The sequence below is a fragment of the Schistocerca piceifrons genome, chromosome 5 (assembly GCF_021461385.2).
Source record: "Schistocerca piceifrons isolate TAMUIC-IGC-003096 chromosome 5, iqSchPice1.1, whole genome shotgun sequence".
Classification (NCBI taxonomy): domain Eukaryota; kingdom Metazoa; phylum Arthropoda; class Insecta; order Orthoptera; family Acrididae; genus Schistocerca; species Schistocerca piceifrons.
In genome coordinates, this window is record NC_060142.1 from 57,549,880 (window position 1) to 57,575,478 (window position 25,599).

The window sequence follows — 25,599 nt, forward strand, 5'->3', positions numbered from 1 at the left end:
CTGTCAACGATGAGAGGTAATACCTGAAATTTGGTACTCCCGACACACTGTTGAAACTGTGGATCTTGGAATGTTGAATTACCTAACAATTTCCTAAATGGAATGTCACATGTGTGTAACTCCAACTACCATTTCCAGTTCAAAGTCTGTTAATTCCTGTCATGTGGCCACAGTAATGTTGGAAAATGTTTCACATAAATCACCTGAGAACAAATGACAGCTCCACCAATGCATGGTCCTTTTGTACCTTATGTACACGATACTACCGCCACCTGTAAATGTGCATGTCACTATCCCATGATTTTTGTCACTTCAGTTACCTATTCTGAATCTGCAACACAACTGTTCCACAGTCAATTGTACTTTCAATAGTTTTCTACTCACAATACCTAAATGGTCACATGCTGTATACCCAGAACATCAACATCATCCACTCCATTCCCTTCAGCTGTTCCTCCTCAACTATCGAGCAAGATAGCGAGCGCAGTGGTTACCACATTGGACTTGCATTCGGGAGGAGGACTGTTCAAAACAGTGTCTAGCCATCCTGATTTCCCCAAATCATTATAGGCAAATTCCGGGATGGTTTCTTTGGAAGGCTCCACTGATTTCCTTCTCCATCCTTCCCTAATTCAAGCTTGTGCTCCATCTAATGACCTCATTGTCAACAGGACATTTAACACCATACTGCATTCATCATAAGAATGAAACAGATCTAAGCATTACACTATGCATTTTTCCACATTTGCTGGAACCTCATTGGATTTTGTTTCATGCTGAGCGGAAGCCATGCTGTCTCAAGTACAGTCAAGTACAATAATTAGGATACACTTTATGCTGTGTGTTATGCACACATTGACTAAGCCTTGATACAGAGTAACAGGTTTATCAGCACATTTAGCTTGAATAACGCTGGCTAGCCACGTGGTCCAAGTACCCTGCAGTGATGGAGCAGTTACAGCTAAGAGGTAGAAAGAGATATGCATGGAAACAACATAGCTTCGAATGTAATTTAATTTTTAAACAGAATGAAATAATATAAATTTATAGACAACTCCGTCAAAATGCTTCTTGGATCACCAGACGGAAAACATAATATGCTCTCATTCTTAGCTACCATAGTACTGTAATTATAAACTAGAGCGACCAAAATACCTAGCTTAAACACAGGGTAATTTTTCTGCATGAGCCATGTGCGAGGTAAAAGTGTGATGCAGGTGTTTCACCATGTAGTTAAATGTTGAAGCCACTGAAGATAGCACTTACAGACAGTTGTCTGGTAATTTCTGTACTGCTTCCACATCCGAATCCAAAACTGTCACTTGCAATGTTGATAACGGGGCGATCAACAACAGAATCCATTAAGTCACCCAAAAATCACATTTTCTCCTCCTCTTTTATGACGTGCTGTTTGCCAGCATTCGGCAGTGATGTGTGATAAAGCTTGGTGATGGTTTACATGTCTTATTATTCTTTGCTACAAATCTAACTTGGGTACAGATTGCAGTGGTATGGTGGCAACTGTAAAAATTAGTTTGTTCGGTGTGCTTGATGACGTAAAAATTGTTTTCGATGTTTCTATGACACCTATCTCTCTTGCTCCTGTGAGACCACATCTGTGTAAAAAAACAGTGGACATAGTCCAAATATAGAGTATTTGATCTCCTGAGTGACCGAATGGTTCTAGACGCTACAATCTGGAACCGCGCAAACCGCTATGGTCGCAGGTTCAAATCCTGCCTCGGGCATGGATGTGTGTGATGTGATTAGGTTGGTTAGGTTTAAGTAGTTCTAAGTTCTAGGGGACTGATGACCTCAGAAGTTAAGTCCCATAATGCTCAGAGCCATTTGAACCATTTTGATCTCCATTTTTCTCTCAAGAATTTAATTCCACAATGTTTTGTTAACTTAAACAACCCTTATTAACAATCTTTTATAAAATATCGATGATTGAGAATTTATGTTTGCAAAGAAAACTGGAATTTTGAGTGTGATATGTAATTAGAAACCAGAAGATGTCGAATTTTCATGAAAATAATGATTAAGTATCTTTTAATTAGCACATATTTGATGAATTTCACATTTAAATGATGTCAATATTCGCACTGAACACAAAAGGAAAGGCCACACAGAGATTCGAACCCAGAACCACCAAATATTTGCTTGGCCTGCAACACTACCACTTAGCCATGCATTTTATGTCTATGAGTATCTCATTTTACTAAAATACATTTTTCTCAAAAAACTTCAGAGTAGATTTCTCTGTGATCTTGTGAAAAACATTAAGAACAACTTATTTCTCACTATTTTTATCGGTGTTCTGTGCAAGTGTTTCACTACGAAGCAGGAAGCAATGTCAGCCATTTTCACAGTACATATTAATGGCATGACAATCTGAGCACAACTAGCATTTACAGAGACTGCAGCAGTTGCACATGATTTTGAAATAAAAACTACATAGTTTAAGTATGCTTAAGAAAAACACAGTTGGATTTTAAGACATCAGAATATGTTAAAGTTTCATTAACCGTTACATAATAATAAGATATCTAATACATAAGTTGGACCTACTTCCACAAGCGTAACACCACCGGTGTAACAGTGCTTTGGCTGCTGACCAATCATTGCATTTGTGTTTGTTTACATCAGGTTTATTCTTATGATGAATGAAATAATCTCCTACCTCCTCCTCAACCCAACAAGCCACCTTGCTTGATACTGACCTCCACCTCAAGGATGGCTACATCAGTACCTCCGTCCATATCAAACATACCAACCACCAGCAAATACCTCCACTTCGACAGCTGCCAAGAAATCCCTTACGTACAGCCTACCCACCCATGCTCAACGAACTTAGTGAAAAGCCGTCCTCTCCAAACATACCAACATTCCTAGATAACAAAATGCAGCATGTCATTCTCAATGGACAGAAGTCTTCCAAAGTAAGAGTGAGTTCAGGTGTGCCGCAGGGTAGTGTCGTAGGACCGTTGCTATTCACAAAATATATATATATATAAATGAACTTGTGGATAACATCGGAAGCTCACTGAGGCTTTTTGCGAAGCTCACTGAGGCTTTTTGCGGATGATGCTGTAGTATATCGAGTGGTTGTAACAATGGAAAATTGTACTGAAATGCAGGAGGATCTGCAGTGAATTGACGCATGGTGCAGGGAATGGCAATTGAATCTCAATGTAGACAAGTGTAATGTGCAGCGAATACAGAGGAAGAAAGATCCTTTATCATTTAGCTACAATATAGCAGGTCATCAACTGGAAGCAGTTAATTTCATAAATTATCTGGGAGTAGGCACTAGGAGTGATTTAAAATGGAATGACCATATAAAATTAGTCATCGGTAAAGCAGATGCCAGAGTGAGATTCACTGGAAGAATCCTAAGGAAATGCAATCCAAAAACAAAGGAAGTAGGTTACAGTACACTTGTTCGCCCACTGCTTGAATACTGCTCAGCAGTGTGGGATCCGTACCAGATAGGGTTGATAGAAGAGAGAGAGAGAGAGAAGATCCAATGGAGAGCAGCGTGCTTCATTACAAGATCATTTGGTAATCGCGAAAATGTTACGGAGATGATAGATAAACTCCAGTGGAAGACTCTGCAAGAGAGAGATGCTCAGTAGCTCAGTATGGGCTTTTGTTGAAGTTTCGAGAACATATCTTCACCGAGGAGTCAAGCAGTATATTGCTCCCTCCTACGTATATCTCGCGAAGAGACCATGAGGATAAAATCAGAGAGATTACAGCCCACACAGAGGAATACCGACAATCTTTCTTTCCAAGAACAATACGAGACTGGAATAGAAGGGAGAACCGATAGAGATATTCAAGGTACCCTCCGCCACACACTGTCAGGTGGCTTGCGGAGTATGGGCGTAGACGTAAAAGGATCTCACTGAGGCCCAACCTTGTATAGAAACAGATCTTCCATGCCTTGTCTCTCCTGTCACCTACCACCCCCCCCCCCATACCCACCATTTGTTCACAGAGCACCCCCTCAGGACACAACAGTACCCCTTCGGGACATAGCAGTACCACCCAGGAATGGAGCAACTGAATCACATTTGCTGCCAGGATTTCAACTCTCTCTCATTGTGCCATGAAATGAGGAATATCTTATCCACTAACCGTCTTCCTGCCCCTCTCCCCCCCCCCCCCCCCCACAATAGTATTCTGCCACCTACAGAACCTAAACAATTTCTTTTTCCTGCTCCTACTCCACCCTTGCTTGTAATTCCTTGCTTATGGCTCAGATCCCTACAAAGACCTAGATACAAGACCTGTCTGATACATCCACCCACAACCACCTCCATCAGTCGATCACAGGTATCTGCTATCCCCTCAAAGGCATGGTTACCTGTAAAAGTAGCCATGTGATCTACAAACCATGCTGCAACCACTCTGGTGCTTAGCAAGAATGGCCATTGACAAAACTGTGGCCAACAGACACCTGAACCACCCCAGATGCTGAGCATGCCCAAAAGGATAATTGCTTGAGAGCCTGCGCCATCTGGATCCTTCCCACCAACACCAGCTTTCCTGTATTGTCCCTGAGGGAACTCTCCCTGCAATATATCCTACATCCCTGTAACCCCCCCCCCCCCCCCCCCCCCCCCGGCCTCAAACCTTCACTAATTCTGTCCTCCACTTACTGTCCTCTTCTATTCCACCAATACACTCACAATCTTTCCTGCTCCTCTCCTCCCCCTCCCCAAAACCTCCTGACTGCATCTAGCTACCCTGCCACGTCCCCAACCAATTCCCTGCACTCTCCCAAAAGCAGCATTACATCTTCTTCCACCACTACCATGTTATCCATCCCCCTCCCAGCCCCATGCCGCCTCCTTACCCCATCAGCCATGCCAGACTGCTACTCCTGTCCAGACACAGTTGCATCCTCAGTCCAATCACAGTGCACAGTGGGTGGAGACAGCAGTGTGTGTGTGTGTGTGTGTGTGTGTGTGTGTGTGTGTGTGTGTGTGGGTGGGTGGGTGGGGGGTGGGGTGACAGGCAGGGGGGGGCATGCATGCACAGTGGTGCGCTTGTGTATGTGGGGGGGGGGGGGGGGGGGTCATCAGGGAGGGTGCATGTGTGCACATGTATTTTCCGTTTTGGAAGAAGGCATTTTGGCCAAAAATTTAAAGGTATAGCTGTCTTTTCACTGTGCCTATATGCGGTTCACTGTCTCTCTGTTTGGTGAGTAGCAGCCTATCATTTCATAATGGTGTTGTTATTCCATTCTGGACTTTAACACTACAAGAAAGGAAAAAGGAATTTCTACGAATAAACACACTACAGATTAAAATATTGCACAAGAAGTAGAGTAAATATATTTCCACTCTAGAAATGAGATTCCTATGACAATGTTCAATAACACTGAGCAATGTTGTAATCTGAACAGCCAAACAGACAATTTCATAACAACAGCTACATATAAAACCTACAATCTATGAATGCCGAAAAACCATGACTCACCTATTGACTCAGAAATTCCTAATGTATGTAGAGCATAATAATGAAAAACAAATGTAACGCAGTTGATTGTCACGTAGGATGAGGAGTGCAACATACACTCCAATTATTGAGAAAATTTTTGTTGAAGACACCAAAGTGTGAAACGACATCAGTATAGCACCAAGAACAAATTACACTACTGCAGTTGATATGTACTCCACGACAATTTAAAAAAAAAAAGTGCTTGCTGCTATATTCAAATGAGGAAAACTATAGAACAGTCTTTTCAATTCTATCCACAGAATGATCTGTCATTACAAATTTATTTCAAGTTGGGGGTACTTGGAATTTTCTTAATTTCTTTAAACCCTTATACAAGTTTAAAACCATTTACAGACAGAATTTGTAAAGTACACCGAGAACTGACGAAAGTTAGGCTGTTGTTTAATAGAATGAAAAATTACTGTTCAGGTCAATGCCTATGTCACTACAAAACATAGTAAAGCTCAGGTCAGACAAACAGGGCAGGAAACTGACTGCAGACTTTTCAGAGGCTTTAAGGACATCAAAACATACCTAAATACAATGCCCAGATGAGGATTTGAACCCCACTCCGGATTAACCAGTGCATTACCTCACATGGTGCTGTTGTTGAAGATCTGATGAGAGATGACTGTCAATGATTACTGAAATACCAAACACAACAAAGTTTAAAATAAAGTTGTCCTCAGCCTGAATGATGGTTTGATTACCAAAGGAATTTATTACATATGAGCCTATAGAAGATTGTATGCCCTTGCCTTCCAGAGACGTTTGGATCAACTTACCAACTCTGTTAAGAGAGGAAGCTACAGTTTCATGTCGACTCTGAACCATGGTGCAACCTGACTTTTGTCACATACATAAATCATTGCAAGAGCTGAATGAAGCAATAAGTGTCTTCATTAAAACCCTAATACCACTGAAGGAATGAACCCTGTACCTCTGTATTTGTAAGCTTCTCATATGCAATGAGTTCCCCCCCCCCCCCCCCCGCCTTACATGCCCACATTCCTGGCAATGAAATCACCTCACACTCTTCAAGTTTTCACACAATATATACAGGGTGATTATCATTAAAACTAAACTTTCCAACTGCTGTAGAAATAATGCCACTGGTCAGAATGACGTCAAATTGCAACAGAATATTATCAGAGAACGGGAAAACATGTGGCAGAAGAAAAATAAATAGTTACAAAATGTAGCAACAGATAGTGCTGTAAGCATCATAATTTAATAATGGTTGACTACTAACGATAAATGAATCATATAACAATGCATAAGGAGTACGTTTGACATTAAACAAACCGTACTACTCAGTGTGCACGTGTACAGGTACAATACTGTTAGTTACGTAAGACCGTCCACCACAGCAAGGTCATATCACATTGGATGGGAAATTTCGGTTTTTTATTGTTCTGAGGCCAAAAACCGCATAGAAAGCATAAATCAAAATCAAATCGGATTATGAATTTCTGCGTGAGTGGCACAAAACATGTTCAATATGCTGTCCACGGTTTCCTGCAACAATATGCTGTCCACGGTTTCCTGCAACAACTTGAAATTGAGAAACAGCATGTTCCACAACTGATCGAAGTGTTTCCAGTGTCACGTTCAGAATGTGTTGCACAATGCGTGCCTTCAATGCAATCAGAACACTGAACACATCTTTCAGATAGCCCCACAGCCAGAAGTGACATGGATTAAGCTCAGGTGATCAGGACAGCTAGGCTGTAGGGAAATGGCAGCTGATAATTCTAGCATTTCCGAAATGGCGCTTCAGCAGCTGCTTAACTGGATTGGTGCCATCTTGCATAAAAATCATCCCATCCACACATCCACACTGTTAAGAGAGCTGAAATGATGTGGTTGTGCAAAAGACACTCATAGCGCTTACCAGCGACGGTGTAGGGAGCTTACCAGTGATGGTATAGGGAGCAGGACCAAAAGCACCTGTCTCTTCGAAAAAATATGGCCCTATGATAAATGATACTGTAAACCCACAACACACAGTGACCTTTTCAGGATGAAGTGGTACTGCTTGATTTGGGTGTGGATTTTCTGATGCCCATACTTGACAATTCTGTGTATTGACATATCCTGTCAGATAGAAATGGGCTTCGCCTGTCCACAAAATCTTCCATGCCCAATCATTGTCCACTTCCATGTGAGCAAGAAATTCTAAAGCAAAGGTCTCTCTTGCCAGCAGGTCAACAGGAAGCACCTTGTGCACATGGTTAATTTTGAATGGATAGTAAAGAAGGATGTTTCTTAGGACTTTACACCGTGTTCACAGGTATATCCAATGTTCGACAATTCTCTGTGCACTATATGTTTGCGCACCACCACTTGTCTCCTCCTGCACTGCTATGGCCACTGCTTCCACTGCTGTAAAATCAATTCATGTCTTCCCTCTACCAGATTGCACACAAAAGGAACCCGTCTTTTAGAATTTCTGAATCATTTTGTCCAGACCCATGGCGAAAATCAGAGATGCGACAGGAGCAAAAGCCGTGTACCGGCGTGTTTATACCAACTTCAATGGGTCGTGCACATGACAGGTGTTTTCATTTACATATTTGATACATACAGAGCCATCTATTGATCAATTTTCACACTACCTTTTTCCTTCTGCCATACGTTTTCCCCCTTCTCTGATAATGTTCTGTTGCAATTTGACATCATTCTGACCAGCGGTGTTATTTCTACAGCATTTTGAAAGTTTAACTTTAATTATAATCACCCTGTATAAGAGGATGGGTTTTGGTGCTACTGGCAGAAGCACATAAAAATGTATGTTGACATACCATTTACGCTGGAGTAATAAAATGTTGCACGTTTAATGCACAGCATCTCTTGGCCCATAATTTCACGCTACAACTTCAGTGAAATCTCCCTCAATTTATGAGCAAAAAATTTGAAGTTTTTATCTTCTACAGTAAAATGATTCGATAGTTTCTACACTTTGTTGAGATGTCAATATTTAGGAGTTTCACTTGCCAAAAGCTATGATTAGCTGTTACACCGAGACCAAAACTATTACAACATTACATACAACCATTAAAGACAACAACTAATTGCTGGCGTGATAATCCTGTATGAACGTAATTCTAGACAATGCTGCACAACCTCATGGATCAAAATAAAATAATAACCTGACTGTTGGGAGGCAGTGCATCTCTGCTAGAAAGTCCATTTCTTGCCCGCATCAATTTCACAGTCAAGAACTTATTATTCAGAAAAATATATAATGATAACACACTGCAGATGTGAAGTACATATTATGTTACAACACTTTGACTACAAGCTCACTAAAATGCTGTTGTCAATCCAAAGGTACATTTGATACCATTGCATTTTACTGGGAGTGATGATAATGGGGGGGGGGGGGGGGGGGGTGACACGCCCTTGGTTTCTTTCAACATAAGAATTAATTCACCCAACCAAGAATAAAGGGCTCTAAAGTTTTACCTGAAAGAACAGACTGCAACAGTTTTATTTCAAATACAAAGCAACTGAGTTAAAAGCTCTGTTAAATTCCAAAAAAAACATCGTGGGATCAACTACTGTAGTTAGTTCTGAACATCTGACAATATCCTGACATCATAGCAGCCAAGAAATGGTATGTAAGTAATTGTCACCAACAATACAATTGTCCCCCCCCCCCCCCCAAATTCAATTCATGGCAATGTACAGTATAGAGAGTTAGTTTCCAATAAAAATTTACTTATATTTTCCAATCAACGTCTGAATGAAAATGTAAAAACAAATCTTACTACTATCAATGCTACATGGACACAGTGTTAGACAAGGTGTGCGTGAAAGTAAATTACATACAGTAACTACATAATTACAAAAATGTAAGAATTAATATTTGTAATCTGTTCTTACCTATTGTAGGATCATATTCATCCACAAAACTGAAAATGAGAAAGGAAAAAAGAATTAATAGTTTGCATATTAATCTACATAGTTGGCACATACTTCTACAGAATGCAAATTACACTCAGTTTAAACTTTCCCCATCATTTCTCTACAGCCATTATATTGGAACTAAATGATGTCCATTTAATATCTCAATAGGATGCGATCAACAGCTTATCTGCTCCTTCCAGCATAAATATGCCCCTAGGCTTCTGGATGGTTTTATTAACTTTATTAGCCACCATCATTATGGTGACATCTTGACCACTAACCCTTTTCTCCATACTGAGCTGACACTGCTGATAAGGGCAGACCTGATTGTAGCCACAACGTCTAAAATATTTCCACTGCATGTGGACTGTCAACCTAGTTGGTCAAGTTTTCGGAAGGCTGTCTTTCCTTACCCCTGCAATGCATCCATAGACTTCTCTGTCTAATACTCAGTAGCTGAAGTCGCCTCCAACTAACACGGAAAATTGGAGTATTTTTGAGCTACTAAGCATAGACTGCTTTCTACAACTATTGGGTGTTGTTGTTGTGGTCTTCAGTCCTAAGACTGGTTTGATGCAGCTCTCATACAGTAAACTATCGGGTAGGTAGTAAAAAAAAACATGCAATGATTAACCCTAGGTTGACAGAGGCCAGTTACTCGTGCCCATGTGACTTCACAGGCTCAATTTCAGCCTCAATAGACAATATTTTTATCAACTGCAATGAACACTCTCACTCCTATGGCATCTAACCTGTCTCCTTGATATATGTTCCATGCCGTGTTAAATATTTTGGAGCTTTCTATATTGGGTTTCATCCAGCTCTCAGCACTGAGAATGATTTGAGCATGACATCTTCCCAGAGAGCAGTAAACTCTGGAACCATGTGACAAATGCTTTGCTAATTTACTGTACCAATTTTGTCAGACTGAGTGTCTTTACTTCGTACACGATTCGATCTTGCCCTCTGTGTATCATCTGGAGAGCGTTCAGAGGATCTCAAACTATATCCTAGCCTAAGAAACCACAATGTCCTCTCCACAAGCACTCTGCTACCTGAGTAGCTATTTCTCATGTGTAGTGCACTCCTGACCTATCAAGGGGCATCCAGAAATTCTCCATAACCCAGATCCAAAAATCTGCAATCAGGACTGTCACAGAATCGATGAAGCCTCTGGTTGAGACTCTCAACTCGGCCCCACACCAAAGGACCCTTATAAGTTCTGGGAATTTATATGGCAAATTGTGAACTCTGCTTTCACCTCATGAATGAGGCTTGCTCCACCACTTCCACTAGGTGCCCGTACAAACTGAGTATCATCTCAGAACCCAAGTGGAATGTGTCATAGCTTGCAGATGATTGCCCCTTGCACCCTCGACAGCTGAGAGAAGAGTGGACTACTTTCCAGCACTGGACGCTATTTCCCTAAGGGCTCCATAACATACCCAATTTTGGAACTCCCAATAACCATTAAACCTCTTCCCTTGTATGCCCGCTTGGAATCTGCTTAACGAGCAGCCACTTCTTCATTCACATGGTGAACGAGCAAGGTCAGACGGACAGTCCTAATATTGACTCTCCACCTGGAAATAGCGATTGGACAACTGAATGGTTTTAACAACTGATTGGCGTATCTATCACTTTTTTGTTCAGTCAACCAAAACTGGTATCTGTGGCCATGTCAGTTACATGAATGTTTTAACTCAGTCTCCGGGTTTGTATAGTTTTGCTTAATGTGAGATAACAAAGTGACAGGTGTTTTCACTCAGTCTCAATGTTTGACTAATTTCATTTATACACTTCTTTAGTCTTTTCGGTTATACATGACCAATGAGTAGGTTTGCCAACATTTTTAGAGACAAATAATGTATCTTATTTTAAGAAGAAGTAAACAAACAGTATATTTAAAAAAAAAACAAAAAAAAAAAAAAGAGAGTCACCAATACAAGAAAAATATAGATTGCTATTTGCAAAGATGACACATTAAGTTTCAGAAAGGTACAACGAAAACACACTCCAGATTGCTGCTTCTAGTCTACGTGACATTTGCATTCTGGAGATGGCTCTCTCTCTCTCTCTCTCTCTCTCTCTCTCTCTCTCTCTCTCTCTCTCTCTGTGTGTGTGTGTGTGTGTGTGTGTGTGTTTTATTCCAACCTACAGTTCTGTTGTTTAGCGAAGTTATTTTCAAAATTTATGTATTTATCAATTTGAAGGCAATACACTAGACTCTCGCTAAACGGGCCATTGCTAGAGCATATGGGTGCTGGATTCGGGGAAGTGAGGGATGATTGAGTGTCTGAAATTTATTTTATTCTTTTATTTATTTTGAAAACATAGGGGATATAGTGTATTGTACTTTATTAAACCGAAGGATACAATTTTGAAACACAGAGGATATACTTTATTAAATCCAAAAATACATTAATTTTCAAAGAAAACTTCATCCTTGAGTGTACAATATACACCACATAATTATACAATTGTATCACTCTCTATGAAACACATCCCAAATTTTTAACTGTCCCAATGATCATATGTAACGGTGGCATCCTTTATCATGAAACTGCTTTACAAGCATTACATTGGTACTGCAAGTATCTGGTTGTTGCATAATGTATGCCAGGAAGACTTCGGCAGCTTCAGCACCAGCAGTATGAGAAATCTTCATGCTCTCTCCTCCTGCGTCCTCTTCTTCATCACTTTCTCGCACGCTTTTGATTATTTCTTCATCTGCTGAAGTTTGGTCCATACCACAGTTTTCCTCATTCAGCCACCTAGTAACATCATCATCAATTTCTTCTCCTCCTGGAAGGTTGTGGAACATGTCAGTATACAAAGTAATTGATAATTCCGAATCAACTGGCTCTTCGCTGTCACTCACTACTGGATCCAACTCGGCAATCAATGGATGGCCACAATTTTCTCCATTTCTGCATTATAGTGGTGCTCTCCACTTTATCCCATGCTTCCGCTGGAAAACAACATCACGTATGTTAATTGCTTTCCAAGCCTCCAGCATAGTCCCGATAGTCATTTTCACTTTCATTCAGCAAGGAGACGAGAAGTGAATGTCGATAATGACGTTTAATTGATTCTATGACGTTTAATTGATTCTAAAATTCCCTGGTCAATGGGCTGAATTTAGGGCTGTCACATTGGGTGGGAGAAAGAGTGCTTGTATACCATCCGACTTTAGAGAAACACCTGAAGGATGACTGGGAGCATTGTCAGTTACAAGGATAGCTTTCAGTGGGAGCTTTTCCTAATTTAGAATTTTCTCACTGCTGATACAAACGTTTCATGGAACCACCAAGAAAACATTTGTCTATCCATACACACTTTCTTATGAGTGCAATATTGCACTGGTAGAGTAGTATTTATTTCAGTGTATTGAAAACAACGTGGATGTTGGGATTTTCCAATCACCAAAAAAGGTAGTTTATAACTCCCATTTGCATTACAGCACACCATTAATGTTACACGCTGTTTCTGTTGCTTGTAGCCATGAGCTTCCTTCTCGTTCTTGGGAGCTAATGTTTTTGAAGAAAGCATATTGTAAAAGAGTCCTGTTTCATCAGCATTATACAAGGCATCAGCAGTTAAATTTTCTTCCTCTATTATCTTCTCTATCTTGCTTACAAACTCGTCAGCATCCTTATCATTAGCTGAGCGACTTTCCCCGGTGACTGTCAGCTGCCAAATGCCATGTCGTTTTTTCCAGTTTGATAGCCAACCTTCGATCACTGCAAACAAGTTACTACTGTCAAGCTGTTTATTAAATGCAGCTGCCTTTTCCTTTATAATTGGGCTACTGACTGGAATTCCTTTACTGTGTTGTTGTATTTAAGCCCTGGCATAATCAGTGTTATTAAATCATGTGGGCTGTGATGGGCGGGTCACGTAGCTCGAATGGATGAGGGCAGGGCAGCACGCGAAGTACTGGTAAGGCACTTAGAGGGAAAACATCCTGTTGGAAGACCGAGGCATAGATGGGAGGACAATGTGAAGGGACAGATGGCGAAAATACGTTGCTGCGGTAATGGACTCTCGAGTCCGGTATGACCAGAGAGAGAGTGTGTGTGTGTGTGTGTGTGTGTGTGTGTGTGTGTGTGTGTGTGTGTGTGAGAGAACCTTCTATAAACAGCTACACCCAGTTCTTCTTTCTCACTCTTTCGCAGAACTTTCCATTATCCCAACTCTCTATCCATTTGTGTTGAGCACTGTTGAATATCATCATCCTTCTTTCTTTCTGATGTCATAAATAGCAGCTCGCCCAACACTGAACTCAGCAGCAATGGCTTTCTGTGAAGAACCTCAATTTAACTTGTCTAAAATTTCCAGTTTCTGCTTGAGGTCTACAGTAACGTGTTTTCTTTTAGAAGACACAATTCCAAACTGTAAAGAAAACTATAATTTCAAATACAGTATATAAAGCATTGTTTAACTAAGCATTGTTGCGCACGATAATCCACTGTGCATGTGTTTTTGGATGCGTGCCAGATTACTAAGAGGCCGGACTACAGAGGGCCGGATTAGCGACAGTCTAGTGTACTACAAAAATGGAAGAGGACGTAGAAGACTATATGGGAGATAAGACACTGCAAGAAGCATTTTACAGAGCACTGAGAGAGCTAAGTTGAAACAATGCACCTGGAGTAGACAACATTCTGTCATAACTACTGACAGCCTTGGAAAAGCCAGCCATGATAAAACTATTCCATCTAATGTGTGAGACAGGTGAAATACCCTCAGACTTAGATAAAAACACAATGTATTTGGCCTTAGTCCTAATCAATGTTTTTTTGATGTTCCACATAATGCAACAACTTTGTAACGAACAGTTATTGTAAATAAGAATACAATATAAAAGACACTGTTAACAACAAGCCACATATTTATTTTAAGAGCTGATTTTGGATCTGTACTCTCAACTTCCAGCAGTAACTGCAGCACTTAGAGAAAAGAAGTTTGATCAGAAGAAGTTGGTGAGTGTCCTGAAATAATAAGATAAGCAAACTTATATAACAGGAAGTTTTAGCTGCTGATCAGGCTTTCTTTTGCCACTAGATATCGTAGTAAGGAACCAGCAGAACATCGTACAGCCCACCAATCACTCTGCAGTGAGTGCGAATCACTGCTTCAGGTATGCCTCAGTAACAGGACCTGTGGGCGAAATAAGCCACACCTGACATGTTCTATGGGACATGGCAGATTCTCTACCGCTGCTACACCATGAGGCAGCTGTCTGCAGATGGCCAATTGCAGCCAACACAGTCTTCAGAGGTTCGCCAACTGTGGCCACCTCCTCCTGCATCTGCACACAGCATACGCACACATGCCTTATATGCCCTACTACTACTAACTGGAGAATTAAATCATAAAAAAAACACGGAAGAAGCTAAATATGTACCTTGCTACTTTCCTGACTTATGTCACAAAGGTGCCTAACTTTGATTGGCAAGTCAATCAAGAATGCGATGATGCATCAACAATATCAACCCCTTTATTTTTTTGTGAGAATGTAAGGACTTAATTGATCAGTTTCATGCTCTAGCTTTGGTCATGCTTATAAATGCTGACTGTAAAATGTGGAGAAGCCATATGAAAACAAATACGGGTCAGTCCACATGACATGATCCTAAAAAAAAATATTACAGGATGGTTGACCATTTTTGATTTCTATGATTTTTTTACATGTTAATATATGGTAAAAAACTAGTTCAAAACAGGTTTTTAATTTGCTTATCTTGAGCTGTTTTAGAGAGATTGCAGTTTATGTTGAGCTGCGGGGGCATATTTGAGGCTTTACAGACATTTATTGCAGACATCTGCAATAAATAAAATATCTTCAGACTGGGTAAAGCTCCCAGAATGGGACACACACTATTTTGTTCAGAACATTCTCTTCCATAATTCGAGTCCAAAAACTAATAGTCTAAAACTAACCTTAGCAAGAGAAAATGGCTACCAAACTTTTAAATCAAAATTGAATAAAATACAGTTTCCGAGGTGTAAAAGTTCAATGAAGGAATAAAACAACACAGTTAATTTTCTTAACACTATTAGATATGATACAAAGCATAACACAGAGAACAAATCAAAATAAATCTCCTCCATCCTTTAAAAAAAAATTAAAATTTTTTAAGTAGGAGCTTAATATCTGGTGGGGATTTAAAAAAACCTTGCATAGGTGTGTTAGTAAACTACAGCAAAAATTTCAATGTTGGTATTTGGCATCGAACGAAGTTATAATTTTTTTGTACTTTTGCTATATTTGCAGCTTAAGAAATTAGCTATCATGCATGTTTCACTCATTTTATTTTTCACTTCATACGGCCAGCTTGTTTTATACGGTTTTGATTTTTATAATAATTTTTTTTTAACTAAAGATAAAGAATAATTTAAAAATTAAAACTGAAGTTTCTCAAACTATTACAGGGACAAAAAAGGACTTCAAGTTTCACCAGCTTAGTACTTACCAGGACAGGACCATTCTTCTGACTCTGGGAACCCCCTCATCTCAACCATTACCAGAGTCAGTGTTGAAGGTTCTTACAGTGTAGATGTATGCAGTGAAACACAATATTCTCCGGTGTGATTACTAAGATAATCTAGTTCTATAACAGACATTATTCTGCAGCCTATTCTTAAAATGGATTTACAATGTTCTACTGGAAAATCTGTTAATGAAGTGTGCCACAAATATTGTTACAGTTTGATTTTTAAAGACTTTAAACATTTGAATGAGTTTGATGATAGTGTACAGCAACTTTTTAACTTAAGAGTGAGTTATGGAGTCTCTTCAATCTGTGAGTACCATGGAAAACAAACACACGAAAAACCACAAGAAAAAAAAATCACTACAGATTTGAGAGAAATAAAACTTGAACACTTGTCTTTGATGAGAATCAGTAATTGCACTGAGGAATTAATTCCTGGGAAATCTCTTTGCTGGCACTATTTTGTGAAAGTCTGTGGTCTGAATTTGTGTGGAGGCATCACACTTGGCGAAGAGTTTCTTAAGGGCCAATGTAAAAGAAGTAGCAAAAACTGGAGGTTGCATAGCTGTGAAGCATTTTTTAGCTTCACCACCTCGAGACTTTCAACTCCTGAATTTTCCTTTCCTCATTGTAAACCTCACACTATCTGCTCCATACTGTGTGGTCACCAGCGCAAGTTATACATTGCGGAGGAAGTGTACAAGAACTGCCCGATTCATGAGCTGAGCCGCCACAATTTCCACACGTACCTCTCCCATTACATCCCATAGTGGTATGGCCAAATCTTTGATATTTGAAGCAACAAACGGGTTAGAAACAAATGGGTGAACACTGGATATAGCCTGCAAGGATGCGTTCAGGTAATTCTGGAGAGTTAAATGTTCAAATAAATGTTGCATATTTTTCCAATATGCCATTGACTCTCCTCATATAGTTCTGCACTTCTGTGAAGCCAACATTTTTCCATTCTTCATGTAACAGGGTCCATGTCCATTATATCGGATCAGGTAACCACCCCTTTACAAAAGTTAAAGGGTGTTACGCAACCCAGCCTTGACTGGTTAGTCACCTACGGCCTTACACCCCAGAAGCTTAGATACCTGGTGCAAATTAGCAGTTTCAACTAGAAGTGTTCCGATTTGATCCATTATAAATGGTTTTTGAAAGCCTGCGACTGTACTAACAATAGGTTTGTTTATAAATAAAGAAATCTTCTGCTACCAGTCACAATTTTCTTTATTTTACTATTCGCACGACGCGCTTCGAGAAATAAGTCCCATTTTCAAGTGCGTTTTTTTGATGTGTGTTAAGCCATTTCTTTTGATGTTGTCAGTGTGTGTGAGTCTGCTTCATTTTGTTGACTTTTACTGTAATACATAAGAAAAGCGATTTTTAGTTGGGTATCAATTCTTTCTGTGAGGTTAGTGGCTAAAGTTTGTGAACAATTTGTATTTACAGTTTTCTAATGGTCCATTTGTGTAGAGAGTCACACACACTTAACATCACACACAACTTGTACATTTTACACATCGAAAATATCTTATATAAACAAAACAGTTACAAAGATCTTCTTATAGGTAGTTCACAGAGATAACATTATAGGTCTTCCACAGACTATGATATGCTTTTGTACAGAGGTTAATTTATCTTTACAATTTGGCTCATGAATTACTTATACTGATTTTACAATTGTGCTTATTTCTATGTTTTACTATTTTTATTTAAGTATATTATCGAAACATCTGAAGAAATTCACTGATTCACTTTCAAGTTTTTCATTTAATATTCTATCTTCATATTTTCTGTAATGTGAATATATCTCCAGTTCTTCAAGAAAATCCATTTTATGTCCTTTATTTAGTCGGTGGAGTACTTTGACATTTTGCTCTATTTTTCCAAATGGGTGTCCTGTATTGTGTATGTGTGTTTGTTGTGTGTGTATGCTCTAATGTGCTCTGTGTACCTGGTGTTGATATTTCGGCCTGTTTGTCCTATGTAGAACTTGGAGCATTCCTGGCATGTTACCTTGTATATTCCAGAGTCTGAATATGGATCATGATTACACTTTATATTATGTATTAGTTTTTGGTGTAGTTTATTGGATGTAGAAAACCCAATTTTTACTCTGTGATTTTTGAAAATATTTGCAAATTGTTCTCAAACTTTAGCCACTAGCCTCACAGAAAGAATTGATACCCAACTAAAATCGCGTTTCTTATGTATTACAGTAAAAGTCAACAAAATGAAGCAGACTCACACACACTGACAACATCAAAAGAAATGGCTTAACACACATATAAAAAACGCACTTGAAAATGGGACTTATTTCTCGAAACGCGTCGTGCAAATAGTAAAATAAAGAAAATTGTGACTGGTAGCAGAAGATTTCTTTATTTATAAACAAACCTATTGTTAGAAGAGGGGCAGCAGCCTTTTCAGTAGTTGCAAGGGCAACAGTCTGGATAATTGACTGATCTGGCCTTGTAACAATAACCAAAACGGCCTTGCTGTGCTGGAACTGCGAACGGCTGAAAGCAAGGGGAAACTACGGCCATAATTTTTTCCGAGGGCATGCAGCTTTACTGTATGATTAAATGATGATGGCGTCCTCTTGGGTAAAATATTCCGGAGGTAAAATAGTCCCCCATTCGGATCTCCGGGCGGGGACTACTCAAGAGGATGTCGTCATCAGGAGAAAGAAAACTGGCGTTCTACGGATCGGAGCGTGGAATGTCAGATCCCTTAATCGAGCAGGTAGGTTAGAAAATTTAAAAAGGGAAATGGATAGGTTAAAGTTAGATATAGTGGGAATTAGTGAAGTTCGGTGGCAGGAGGAACAAGACTTCTGGTCAGGTGACTACAGGGTTATAAACACAAAATCAAATAGGGGTAATGCAGGAGTAGGTTTAATAATGAATAGGAAAATAGGAATGCGGGTAAGCTACTACAAACAGCATAGTGAACGCATTATTGTGGCCAAGATAGATACGAAGCCCACACCTACTACAGTAGTACAAGTTTATATGCCAACTAGCTCTGCAGATGACGAAGAAATTGAAGAAATGTATGATGAAATAAAAGAAATTATTCAGATAGTGAAGGAAGACGAAAATTTAATAGTCCTGGGTGACTGGAATTCGAGTGTAGGAAAAGGGAGAGAAGGAAACGTAGTAGGTGGATATGGATTGGGGCTAAGAAATGAAAGAGGAAGCCGCCTGGTAGAATTTTGCACAGAGCACAACTTAATCATAACTAACACTTGGTTTAAGAATCATGAAAGAAGGTTGTATACATGGAAGAATCCTGGAGATACTAAAAGGTATCAGATAGATTATATAATGGTAAGACAGAGTTTTAGGAACCAGGTTTTAAATTGTAAGACACTTCCAGGGGCAGATGTGGACTCTGACCACAATATATTGGTTATGACCTGTAGATTAAAACTGAAGAAACTGCAAAACGGTGGGAATTTATGGAGATGGGACCTGGATAAACTGAAAGAACCAGAGGTTGTACAGAGTTTCAGGGAGAGCATAAGGGAACAATTGACAGGAATGGGGGAAAGAAATACAGTAGAAGAAGAATGGGTAGCTTTGAGGGATGAAGTAGTGAAGACAGCAGAGGATCAAGTAGGTAAAAAGACGAGGGCTAGTAGAAATCCTTGGGTAACAGAAGAGAGATTGAATTTAATTGATGAAAGGAGAAAATATAAAAATGCAATAAATGAAGCAGGCAAAAAGGAATACAAATGTCTCAAAAATGATATCGACAGGAAGTGCAAAATGGCTAAGCAGGGATGGCTAGAGGACAAATGTAAGGATGTAGAGGCTTATCTCACTAGGGGTAAGATAGATACTGCCTACAGGAAAATTAAAGAGACCTTTGGAGACAAGAGAACCACTTGTATGAACATCAAGAGCTCAGATGGAAACCCAGTTCTAAGCAAAGAAGGGAAGGCAGAAAGGTAGAAGGAGTATATAGAGGATCTATACAAGGGCGATGTACTTGTGGACAATATTATGGAAATGGAAGAGGATGTAGATGAAGATGAAATGGGAGATACAATACTGCGTGAAGAGTTTGACAGAGCACTGAAAGACGTGAGTCGAAACAAGGCCCCTGGAGTAGACAACATTCCATTGGAACTACTGACGGCCTTGGGAGAGCCAGTCCTGACAAAACTCTACCATCTGGTGAGGAAGATGTATGAAACAGGCGAAATACCCTCAGACTTCAAGAAGAATATAATAATTCCAATCCCAAAGAAAGCAGGTGTTGACAGATGTGAAAATTACCGAACTATCAGTTTAATAAGCCACAGCTGCAAAATACTAACACGAATTCTTTACAGACGAATGGAAAACTAGTAGAAGCCGACCTCGGGGAAGATCAGTTTGGATTTCGTAGAAATACTGGAACACGTGAGGCAATACTGACCTTACGACTTATCTTAGAAGAAAGAATAAGGAAAGGCAAACCTACGTTTCTAGCATTTGTAGACTTAGAGAAAGCTTTTGACAAAGTTGACTGGAATACTCTCTTTCAAATTCTAAAGGTGGCAGGGGTAAAATACAGGGAGCGAAAGGCTATTTACAGTTTGTACAGAAACCAGATAGCAGTTATAAGAGTCGAGGGGCATGAAAGGGAAGCAGTGGTTGGGAAGGGAGTAAGACAGGGTTGTAGCCTCTCCCCGACGTTATTCAATCTGTATATTGAGCAAGCAGTGAAGGAAACAAAAGAAAAATTCGGAGTAGATATTAAAATCCATGGAGAAGAAATAAAAACTTTGAGGTTCGCCGATGACATTGTAATTCTGTCAGAGACAGCAAAGGACTTGGAAGAGCAGTTGAATGAAATGGACAGTGTCTTGAGAGGAGTATACAAGATGAACATCAACAAAAGCAAAACGAGGATAATGGAATGTGGTAGAATTAAGTCGGGTGATGCTGAGGTAATTAGATTAGGAAATGAGACACTTAAAGTAGTAAAGGAGTTTTGCTATTTGGGGAGCAAAATAACTGATGATGGTCGAAGTAGAGAGGATATAAAATATAGACTGGCAATGGCAAGGAAAGCGTTTCTGAAGAAGAGAAATTTGTTAACATCGAGTATAGATTTAAGTGTCAGGGTCTTTTCTGAAAGTATTTGTATGGAGTGTAGCCATGTATGGAAGTGAAACATGGACGATAAATAGTTTGGACAAGAAGAGAATAGAAGCTTTCGAAATGTGGTGCTACAGAAGAATGCTGAAGATTAGATGAGTAGATCACATAACTAATGAGGAAGTATTGAATAGGATTGGGGAGAAGAGAAGTTTGTGGCACAACTTGACCAGAAGAAGGGATCGGTTGGTAGGACATGTTCTGAGGTATCAAGGGATCACCAATTTAGTATTGGAGGGCAGCGTGGAGGGTAAAAATCGTAGAGGGAGGCCAAGAGATGAATACACTAAGCAGATTCAGAAGGATGTACGTTGCAGTAGATACTGGGAGATGAAGAACCTTGCACAGGATAGAGTAGCATGGAGAGCTGCATCAAACCAGTCTCAGGACTGAAGACCACAACAACAACAACATTGTTAGAAGTGTTCCGTTATGAAGTTGTTCTTTTTAGGGACCCAGCGATACTCTTCAATGCCTTCTGAATATAGAAATGGGAGATTTTCTCAACGGTTTCTCCTGTTCTCTTGATTACAATGAAAGTGTTGTGGCACACTAATGCCCTGTTACTATGATTCTGCCACTTCTTCTCAGGAGGGCTGACCAACTGAGCTTTCTTTGATGAATTGGTGTAGTACTACCTGATGGTACACACGTCACGCCTGGAGTAGTAGTTTGATGAGGCCATTCCATAGGGATCCTAAGAGACACTAGTGAAACAAACATTGACCCAGGCAGAGCCCTGCATGCCTCAGGTGGCAGATGCCCTAGAGGTTGCACCCCCAGACACTGTTTTATCTCAACAGCCATTTACCATATCACCATGTAGCACACTTTGAGGTTGAGGATTGTTTTTATAGAGGTGTGTACATTTCTTGCAGTCCAGGCAGTGGAGCCAAAGGCCCCATTCTCCGAAACCCACATTCCATTGCCGCATCGCACAGTGGTTGCTGAAGCATGCCTGGAGTTTAAGGTAAGGTACTTCCCAGTCCCGAACTCGGGAACCTGTGGTTGCCAAGCCTGTACCCAGTAAACAAATGCTGAGCTCTTGGGAAGGGGGCAAAATTCTGTGTTTTGAATGCAAAAGCAAAAGTCATGACTGATAGTGACAGTCAGGATCATGGCTACATTCCTGAGGATGAAGCTGTACCTGTTTGCCTGATCAGACTTACTCGAAATTTAATGAACGAACAAGGTATTTAGTTCACATCAGGGAAATAGAAAGGGGTAGGTGTTAGTGAAAATACTGTAGAGAAAGTTAAACAGTTCTTTGAAAGTGATGAAAACAGAAGTAAGTGTGCAGGTGAAAAACAGTACACCGTAATGGTTATTGATGGAAACAAAGTAGTGTAACAGAAGTACTTAGTACTTTGCAATTTAAATGTACTTTACTTGGCTTTTAGAACATTTTATGCCAAATGTCAAATACGTAGATCCAAATTTTGTGAACTACGCCCTCGATGCTGCATTTTGATTAGATCATCAGAACATCACAGTTGATGATCGCGAAACTCAATGTTAACTATAAAGAATTACTTGATTTGCTGGTGTGCGACATTAACAACTATGACTGTTTGATGGGCTTATGTAAAAGTCATCCTGGAAAAGAACCCCTACTTGAAATGTTAAACAATTCAACTGAGGAACTTCCAGACAGTGTAGAGATAAGCAATGGGCCACTATAGACAGTGCTGAAATGGTCACACTTACAAAAAGTCAAGAAGAATATTTTGAATCACTTGAAAAGTTAGGAAATCTAAAAGGTCATTACTTTGTTTAAAAAATTCGAGGACAGTTCTTTAGAGAAAAGAAAGAGAGACTTTCTGGAACTGAACATCTAATCTTGGTTGACTTTGCAGAAAATTTTACATATATTGTACAAACTGCAATTCACATCATTGGGCCAATGACCAGGCAACTGTTCATCCATTTGTATTATATTTTAAGAATGAGGATGGCAAATTCACCCGTCTCTCAATCTGTATGTTAAGTAACTATTTACAGCACAACACAACATTAGTACATGCCATTCAGTCCCAATGGAAATTATAGGTATATTAAAGAAAACTTCCCTAAAGTTGAGAAGGTAATTCACTTTTCAGATGAAAGTGCTAGCCAATATAACAATAGGAAAAATTTTACTAATGTCTGTAACCACAACGCAAATTTTCAATTACAGGCCAAATGGTACTTCTTTGCTTCTTGCAATGGAAAAAATGCATGTGATGGAGTGGCTGGCACAACCAAGAGTGAAGTAAGAAAGGCCAGTTTACAAAGAATAACATCAGATCAAATGCTGAATACTGACATTTCCTTGTCAGAAAAAGATAACTTTTTACTCTCACTGAGAAAATTAAAACCAAATTTGAAAACTGTTGGAAGATCAAAGGCACAAGAAATTCCCACAAATTTCACACTGTTGGAGAAAACACAATAAGACACTTCTAAAACTGAAAACTATGAGGATCACTGCATAATGAAAATTGTTCCCTTAACTTTAGAAGCTAATTACACAGTTGCATATATTTATGATGGACAGTGGTGGTTAGCTCAGGCAGAACAAATAAACTTGGAACATAATGTTCAAGTGTACTTTTACCATTCGGCAGAACATTGCATATCTTTTAAGAAGTCGGCTAGTGGCACAGTTTGAATTCCTATTTCAGATATTTTAAGAAAAATAATGGTTCTTAAAATTACCACAACAAAAGGAAGATCACATTATATCTCAGGAAAACTCTCATAGGAAAGAAGTTTGCTCCTAAATGGCAATTAAAACTTATAAAATAAAAAGGTAGAGCATAGAAATTTTTAAATTGAAAAAGACAATATATTGTCATTAATGACTATATTAAATTAACTCCCTACTTTAGGCAGACTTGTGAAAGTATGGCTATAATTGCTTAACTTAACTACAGTGACAAACAGTATTAATGTAATGTAATGTGCTCAAGGTTGCTTTATGGTCAGATTCCCATTATTAATGCAACTTTCAAAAAATTATAACATGGTTCAGCATCAAATAACAATAGTGAAATGTTTAGTGTAGTTTACTAATACACATCCCCCCCCATGAACCATGGACCTTGCCATTGATGGGGAGGCTTGCGTGCCTCAGCGATACAGATAGCTGTACCGTAGGTGCAACCACAACGGAGGGGTATCTGCTGAGAGGCCAGACAAACGTGTGGTTCCTGAAGAGGGGCAGCAACCTTTTCAGTAGTTGCAAGGGCAACAGTCTGGATGATTCATGGATCTGGCCTTGTAACAATAACCAAAACGGCCTTGCTGTGCTGGTATTGCGAACGGTTGAAAGCAAGGAGAAACTACGGCCGTAATTTTTCCCGAGGGCATGCAGCTTTACTGTATGGTTAATGATGATGGCGTCCTCTTGGGTAAAATATTCCGGAGGTAAAATAGTACCCCATTTGGATCTCCAGGCGGGGACTACTCAAGAGGACACTGTTATCAGGAGAAAGAAAACTGGCGTTCTATGGATCGGAGCATGGAATGTCAGATCCCTTAATCAGGCAGGTAGGTTAGAAAATTTAAAAAGGGAAATGGATAGGTTAAAGTTAGATATAGTGGGAATTAGTGAAGTTCGGTGGCAGGAGGAACAAGACTTTTGGTCAGGTGAATACAGGGTTATAAATACAAAATCAAATAGGGGTAATGCAGGAGAAGGTTTAATAATAAATAAAAAAATAGGAATGCGGGTAAGCTACTACAAACGGCATAGTGAACGCATTAGTGTGGCCAAGATAGACACGAAGCCCACGCCTACTACAGTAGTACACCTTTATATGCCAACTAGCTCTGCAGATGACGAAGAAATTGATGAAATGTATGATGAGATAAAAGAAATTATTCAGATAGTGAAGGGAGATGAAAATTTAATAGTCCTGGGTGACTGGAATTCGAGTGTAGGAAAAGGGAGAGAAGGAAACGTAGTAGGTGGATATGGATTGGGGCTAAGAAATGAAAGAGGAAGCCGCCTGGTAGAATTATGCACAGAGCATAACTTAATCATAGCTAACACTTGGTTCAAGAATCATAAAAGAAGGTTGTATACATGGAAGAAGCCTGGAGATACTGACAGGTTTCAGATAGATTATAGAATGGTAAGACAGAGCTTTAGGAACCAGGTTTTAAATTGTAAAACATTTCCAGGGGCAGATGTGGACTCTGACCACAATATATTGGTTATGACCTGTAGATTAAAACTGAAGAAACTGCAAAAAGGTGGGAATTTAAGGAGATGGGACCTGGATAAACTGAAAGAACCAGAGGTTGTACAGAGTTTCAGGGAGAGCATAAGGGAACAATTGACAGGAATGGGGGAAAGAAATACAGTAGAAGAAGAATGGGTAGCTTTGAGTGATGAAGTAGTGAAGGCAGCAGAGGATCAAGTAGGTAAAAAGATGAGGGCCAGTAGAAATCCTTGGGTAACAGAAGAAATATTGAATTTAATTGATGAAAGGAGAAAATATAAAAATGCAGTAAATGAAGCAGGCAAA

General features: G+C 39.6%; 1 protein-coding gene across 2 annotated transcripts in view; it reads right to left on the bottom strand.

Moving 5' to 3' along the window:
* LOC124798578 (GTPase HRas) overlaps window positions 1-25,599 on the bottom strand; it is a 72,263-nt gene that overhangs the window by 18,054 nt on the left and 28,610 nt on the right. For both annotated transcript variants that reach the window (XM_047262040.1, XM_047262041.1), the window contains exon 3: window positions 9,400-9,428. In XM_047262040.1, the coding sequence (XP_047117996.1) occupies window positions 9,400-9,428 (29 nt within the window). The remainder of the gene's footprint in view (window positions 1-9,399; window positions 9,429-25,599) is intronic.